This window comes from Rhincodon typus, chromosome 24 (genome assembly GCF_021869965.1).
Source record: "Rhincodon typus isolate 14 chromosome 24, sRhiTyp1.1, whole genome shotgun sequence".
In the NCBI taxonomy this organism is placed as follows: Eukaryota; Metazoa; Chordata; class Chondrichthyes; order Orectolobiformes; family Rhincodontidae; genus Rhincodon; species Rhincodon typus.
The window spans coordinates 11287106-11294994 of record NC_063355.1 but is presented as its reverse complement, the minus strand read 5'-3'; the positions used below and the strand labels follow the sequence as shown (position 1 = coordinate 11294994).

At 41.4% G+C, this 7889-nt stretch overlaps 1 protein-coding gene across 1 annotated transcript in view; it reads left to right on the top strand.

Annotated features, from left to right (window-relative positions):
- The window catches only part of LOC109926186 (hepatocyte nuclear factor 1-alpha-like), a 135940-nt gene extending 128659 nt beyond the window's left edge, over positions 1–7281 (top strand). Inside the window, exon 6 of the mRNA XM_048611705.1 lies at positions 7037–7281. Coding sequence (XP_048467662.1) covers positions 7037–7164 — 128 coding nt within the window. The 3' untranslated portion in view covers positions 7165–7281. The remainder of the gene's footprint in view (positions 1–7036) is intronic.
- Positions 7282–7889: the final 608 nt, after the last annotated feature.

Sequence of the window (7889 nt, the reverse complement as noted above, 5' to 3'; positions counted from 1 at the left end):
GAAGTGTCACCGGACCCGAAACGTTAACTCTGATTTTTTTCTTCACAGATGCTGCCAGACCTACTGAGCTTTTCCAGCAACTTTGTTGTCATTGTTGTTATTTATGATAGCCGTGTTCTAATACGCTGTGTGTAGTCAGTGCAGTGAGAGAATATGCAACCTTTTGTTCATTACAAGCTCAGTTTGCAGTGGGTGTTCTGCCTGCGTGGTACCTTCAGCCAGGCATGTTGCAGCATCATCTGCTTCACCTTCTCACAGCCTCAGCGGGATACCTGCTTTGGGAACAGCAAGAAGATTTATGTATTTTTAAATTCAATCCTGCTCTCCGTCACAAAGTCTGTGAACACTCAGGCTAAGCATAAATTTACCTGTGAGCTGCACTAATGTGTCAGGTAGCAAGACCATAGGGAAACACAAAGCTCATCACTGGAACATCCCATGATAAGTCTCAAAAATTGTCTGCCTGGAAACGAGGAATGGAATATCTTTGTATGTGGGCCACCATTAATTGCTTTACAGATCACGAGTGGAAAAGGGACTACATTATTTTAAAATCAAAAAGTGATTTTAAAAACATGAAAAATTGAATGTATATAGCACTCTTAATGTCCTGTTATATTTCAAGTTGGATCCAAATTGACACTAAGCTAACATAGGAGAGACATTAGACTTAAATTAGACTATTGTCTTAAAACTATGAGCAAAAGGTAAAGAACCACAGATGCTGGAAATCTGAAACGAAAACAAAAATAGCTGGAGAAACTAGACAGGTCTGGCAGTATATGCAGAGAGAAATCAGAGTTAACGTTTCAGGTCCAGTGACTCTTCTGAACATGATTCACCAGGCTCGAAACATTAACTCTGTTTCTCTCTCCGCAAATGCTGCCAGACCTGCTGAGCTTCTCCAGTTATTTCTATTTTTGTGACTTAAGACCATGTCAAGGGAATGATGAGTGTCTGAAAGATGGAGAGAGAGGTGGAGAGGCAGAGGGGATTCAGGAGGGAATATTCAAATTCTTTCTTTCTTCCTTTGAACCTTGCTAAGTGCACATGGAGGATGCAAGAATGAAATGCAGGGTGTCACCCTTGAAACTGAGGTGGAGCAAGATTGAAATTCTGGAGGACATTAACTGCAGTGATCTTAGTAAAACATATTTCAATAGGAAATGTCAAGAAGGTAGCACATCATCATCTTCTCACAGAGAATTAGTGGTGGCGACACATCATGGGAATGACTAAAAGATACCACCCTTAGGGTCTGGGCAACACACAGACTTGAGCTGAAAAGCAGCAGATTAACATTTTGGTGAAGTAATGACCATTTCCAAGAACACTGGGGGAGGCAGGCAATGGCCTACCTGTATTATTGCTAGACTGTAATTCCAGAGACCCAGATAATGTCCTGAGGACCCAGGTTCAAATCCTACCATGGCAGATGGTGGAATTTCAATTCAATAATTAATTCTAGAATTATGAGTCTAATGATGACCATGAAACCATTATCAATTGTTGGGAAAAACCCATCTGGTTCATAATATCATTTAGTGAAGGAAAATGTCATGTGATTCCAGACCCACAGTAATGGTGTTGACTTTTAGGGATGGGCAATAAATGCTAGTATAGCCAGAAACACCCAGATCCCATGAAGGTATTATAAAAAGATCCAACCCCTTCACCATGCCCTTCAATGACATTATTGTCGATACGTTGCTCGAATCTGTATTCTGGAGTTCACTTAATAAGACGAGGCATTTCAACACAACAGCTACAAGAGCAATAAAGAGTCTGTTTAGCAGTAGCTCCACCTGACCTCTCAATTCCTCTCTACTATTTACAAGGTTCAAATCAGTTGTGTGAGTGAATGCTCAACACTCAAGAAGCACGACATCATCACTGCTTGATGGATGTATTTGGAAGAAAATTTAATATCCATTCTCACCACCACTAACACAGAGGATGTTGCATCCACAGCTTTCAGTAATACATAACAGAGACTATAGCCAAAGGAGACAGTCCATCCAGACAACAGGAACCCTACCAACTCAGCTCAGCTCCAGGTTTCAATCTGGTCTATACAGCTCCCCTCCTTGCTGAATACATTTGTGAGGCATCAGCAGAAATTTTCCACACAGAAATGCAAGGACTCTATCATGTATAAACTAATTTCTTGAAGGATGTGAAAGGTTAGTCCACTTCAAGACATTTACTTTGGCTAGAAACCAGCAGATAGCGAATAATGAGGATTTAAATGGACCCACTTAGACAAATAAGTGGTTCATGTTTACAAAGCATAGACTGTTGTACGAACTCTATGGTTACATGCTCAATTGAACACAGACAAAATTTGACATTGAGGCAGATAAGGACATATTGAGACAAGTGAACAAAGTTTTAAAGAGCACCTTAAAAAAGTGAGAGTTAGGTAGAGAGATTTAGAGTTAGATGTTAAAGGGCTGAAGGCAAGGCTTCCCATGTTGGATGAAGGAAATTGGGAATGTGCAATTGCTATATTCTCCCTGTATCTATGTGAGTTTCCTCCAGTTGCTCTGGTTTCTTCCCACAGTCCAAAGATGTGCAGGTTATGTGGATTGGCCATGTTGAATTGCACATAGTTTCCAGGGATGTGTAAACTAGGTGGATTAGCCATGGGAAATGCAGGGTTACAGGTATAGGGTAGGGGGGTAGGTTTGGGTAGGATGCTCTTTGGAAGGTCAGTGTGGACTCGATGGGCCGAATGGCCTGCTTCTACACTGTGGGGATTCTATGATTGATTCAGTAAGGATCTATGCCTTGAGTCTTTTGACTAACTTGTTAGAATGAGTGACTCAGTGGCAATTTAATGTGCTCTCCACAGCCAATAGAAAACTATTTGTTGAATTGTTTCTGAGGTTGACAAACTTTGATGCAAATTTCCATACTGATGACTAAAATGACTCAACTATTCCAATGCAAAGCCACCCCAAGTACTTTTTACCCTGAAAGCCATTCACACCCTGAAGGCAATTAAGGCTCTTAGCAAGGGAAATTGTGGCTTTCCAAAGATAAACCACCTAGTGTATTCCCACTCTCTTTTCCTCACCTCATATCCTTCAATAGTCACCTTCTTCAAGCAACAATTTTATTATTTTGAGGGAAATTCAGTCAATCAAAATCAATGGAAACTAAATTTGGCCTTTTCTATGATGGGCCGGGATGGCAGGTTGAAAATTTAGCTGACAACAATATATCAAACAATTAATCGTTGTAAATGTATTACCGAAGTTCTCGGTATTTCAAGTGCAGTCATCCATGTGTCAAGAACAACACACTTACAATTTTGAGTCAGAGATAGTAGGAACTGCAGATGCTGGAGAATCCGAGACAACAAGGTGCAGGGCTGGATGAACACAGCAGGCCAAGCAGCATCATAGGATCATCCGCCTCCCACTCTCTCCCTATTTATTTCAGAACCCCCTTCCCCTCCCCCTTTTCTAAAGAAGGGTCTAGGCCCGAAACGTCAGCCTCTCTGCTCCTATGATGCTGCTTGGCCTGCTGTGTTCATCCAGCCCTGCACCACATTTACAATTTTGTTTGGAGTATTGAGGAGGCAAAATCATCCCACTCATTTGCTACATTTTACCACATGGGGGAAAAGCCTTCTTCTGTGTCCTTCATGAAGTGACATTGTGGACCCTAAGCAAGCCTACCTTCTCAGTAACTACCAGAACTGAGATCATATAAATAATGAAGTGTAGTATTGATTGATAATGTACAGCAGAGCTGGTGTCGTCAGGGGTCCCTTTTATCATGAAGTAGGTAACCTACTAATTATACACTATTTTTCAAGTCACACATCTTCAAGGACTGAATGCAAAGTGTAACACTGCACCCTTCTGGTACAAAGCTGTCATCCTTCTCTCTAACCCAACCCATTAACAAGCAGCTTCCATTATTTATTCTTCTTGTACGTGTCATGAACTTCAGTTCGAATCCGAAGATTTGTTGTCCAATGTGGTGCACTAGCTGGAATAACCATCCTGAGTGAAATGGAAGTAACAGTGCTAACTCGATTTATATTAATTGGAGCAGATTTTCTGGCTCCTGTAATGGAGGTAAAATAAACAGAAAGTCATGTGACTTTCCAATGCACAATCCTTGTAAATAGGGCACAGGGGCAACAGCAGGTAATTGGAAATTTTACTGTATGTCGGATTAGACAGGTTTGAAAGGCTAGGTTCAGATCAGAACAAGCCCTTAGGCCCCACTCTTGTACTCATCAGGTCATTTAATCCTTGGGGTCTACTACCTTCTCCCAAAACGGTGGACTCATACATGGATATCTCATACCCGTTGAGTCCTTGACTATAGCTGAGTGTAGCATGGACATGGTGAGTGAGTGTAACTAATGTACAGGCAGAGAGAGGAAATGACAGGTAGCCCAGTGTAGCACACACCCCCCCTACTATTTCCAAAAGATACTGGCAAAATTCTACCACCACGTCAACCAGATGTATCAAACAGTTTGGAAAGGGGGCAGAAATAAATGGAGAAGTTACCTCCGATTTAACGTCAATCATAATATACATTCAGTAGCTGAGGATTAAATCCTTCACATTTTCTACAACCTAAAATAACTGATGTAATGTTAACTCAGATGAATCCTTAATGTATATACAACGTTCATCACTTTGCTATTTAAAAGCAAGTCTACTTTGTTAAACTCACCTCCCAATTTAACAGTACAGCTGCCGAACGTTATGTGACTGAATGATCTTAACCAGCTCTTATCTCTTCACCCAGCTTATGTTCAAACATCGTTATAGGTACAGACTGATCTCCTTGCTAAAATTAGCAATGAATTGCATAATGTTACCCAAAAAGTAAAGACGTTGGACTGGCCAAACGTAAAAGGCTCTTTCACACTTTTTCCTCTTCCTTTCTCTTCAACAAAAACATTAGTTTAACACTCTTTCTTCCTGCCATGAATCATTGAAAAGTACTCATTCAGAGGCACCAAGGCCTCTTTAACCACAGCTCTGTTTTTCCAGCCTGAGTCAAGTTGGTATTTGACTTTGGTGGGAATCCAGCCTGGCCCACATATTGTCGCCACCCAAGGCCAAAGTTTTCAGGCCAGGGTACACAATGGTGGATAAGCAGTAGGAAGGTTGGATGACTGTTTCTCTCCTGTCTTTTCCAAAGCGTGCAAGCTGTGCCAGCCATGACCAGTTCCCTCAAGGTTAACTCAGATCTGCAGCATTTTGGCCATTTCGCTTGGCCTTTCAATAAGTGGCTTTTAAGAAATAATCTTTTTATAATTTACAGCGCTAGTTAACCACTATGTCTAATCATGGATGTGTATAGTAATTTAAAAGTTAATTATTATTATAGCTCTTGACATGTTTGACATTTTTAGCCTTGATGTTTTATCTCGCTACTCTGTAATTTATCATTTCATGTCTTCCATCCAATCTTTGTTTTACTGTTGGTCGATTTGCAAACAATATTTACAACTACTGCTGTTTGGTTCAATATGACAACACAGGGAAAAGCTGGCCAAGTTAAAAAGAATTATGTTTTAACCCACAGATTCACAAAGGAAATTTTAAGCTTGACTAAATTTAATATATTTTTGCATGTGGCACGATAATGCAGTTTATTCTACCATTACCACTATATGACTTACACCTGTGAAATCCTGCCAGGTGCTAATTGTACAAGAAGACAAAATATACAAATAAACCCATCATTTTACCCATAGTCATCCATCTGCACCTCTCCTGAAACTGTTGATTCCGCTGACAAGTTTGATTGACAACAGTCACTGGTCACCCATGTGGTCTTATACGTGAGGGCAGGCTATTTGATTGAGGAGACAGGTCAGTCAAACCCAAAACTATCGTTATCCTACCTTCATTCTGAAAAAGCGTAGAAATTTATGGCACGGGAAGAGGGCTTTGGCCTTTTAACATGTCTATGCCAACCGAGAAAGATGTCTAAAGCAAACACCTTCCTCTAGGTCTGTAATAATTACCCCTCTAAATTTTTTTGTGTCATAAGTCGTACAGCATGGAAACAGACCCTTCAGTCCAACTCGTCCATGTCGACCAGATATCCTAAATTAATCTAGTCCTATTTGCTAGCATTTGGCCCATATCCTCTAAACTCTTCATATTCATGCACCCATCCAAACTCCTTTTAAATGTTGTAATTGTACCAGCCTCCACCACTTCTTCTGGCAGCTCATTCCATACACGCACTACCCTCTGCATGAAGAAGTTGCCCCTTAGGTTCTTTTTAAATCTTGCCCCCCTCTCGCCTTAAACCTATGCCCTCTAGTTTTGGATTCCCCTATCCTGGGAAAAAGACCTTGACTATTTAACCTATCCATGCCCCTCATGATTTTATAAACCTCTATAAGGTCACCCCTCAGCCTCCGACGCTCCAGGCACCTATACACTTACGAGCAGAGGAACTTTGCATTTGTTTGGGTTGACCATGAGTGAATGATAACTCGGGTCTGTGTGGAAACTTTTGGTTTGCTATTCAGTTACGCAGTTTCGTAGAAATTGATTGTAACCTAGGAACAAGTTACAGCAGATGCTGGAATCTGTAGTGAAAACAACAAACACTGGAAATCACAGCGGATCAGGCAGCATCCACAGAGAGAGAGCAAGCTAATAACTCTGATAAAGAGTCACCTGGACTCGAAACATTAGCTTGATTGTAACCTGGTAGGTTACAGTACATCAAGTGCATTTCTGAGTATTTTTATTTGTAATTAGTGTTTCTGCCTTCACAACTCTGTCACCTATTGCATGACAACTTTCTCCTTAACTTCCTTCTAATTTATGCATCAATTATTATCGCATATGTGCACTTTATTTGGGGAAGGTTCTACAAAGTGCAAGGGATACCCATTTGGACATTACTATCCGGGCAAACTGAAGACAGTAATCTTTCCCAGGGACTTTACCTCGAAGCCATTGGGAGACGGGTGTAAAGAGTGTTTTGAATGAATATCAGTGTTGTGACAAATACCTTTCGCTTCTTCACTCAGTTTCCTCAGGTAGTCTGGTCATGTATCAAAACACAGAGCCAACGGATGGCCATAGCCACCTTCTGTCACCGAGTCACAGCAGTATAGAGACCTTCATTCCAGCGCAGATGTCCTCTACTGCACCGTAACCATGCCAACCAAAGCGGACTACCTTGTAACATGCTTTAGGCCTGGATCAAGCTCTGAGGAAAAAGAAGGCAAGAGGAGTTAAACTGCACGTGGGCAGTTGGTTTTCAACAAAAGCCGTGAACATTTTGTGAAGGTGATACTTATTTCCATATTTTTAACAGTAGAACTACTTTATTATAGAGGGCTATTTTGAGAGATATTGATGTGCAATATGTTTAATGAAAATCCTCAAATCATGTGAATAATCCAAGTGTTGCGTAAGGTGGAAGGGGCTGGGGTCTCCATGGTTGGAGAATTACAGACAAAACACTAATAATAGGTGGCTCATTGGTTAGTACTGCTGCCTCACAGCACTAGGGACCCAGGTTCAATTCCACCCTCGGGCAACTGTCTGTGTGGAGTTTGCACATTCTCCCTGTGTCTGCATGGGTTTCCTTCCACAGTCCAAAGATGTGCAGGTTAGGTGGATTAGCCATGCTAAATTGCCCCATAGTGTTAGGGGATGTGTAGATTAGGGGGATGGGTCTGGGTGGGATGCTCTGAGTGTCGGTGTGGACTTGTTGGGCCGAAGGGCCTGTTTCCATGCTGTAGGGATTCTATGAAATTCTGTTCTATAAATTATGCCCAACTCAGCCCAGATATTCCCAACAATCTTTATTCTTTTCATTCATTCATGGGATGAGGGCGTTGCTGGCTAGGCAGCATTTATTGCCTATCCCTCTGG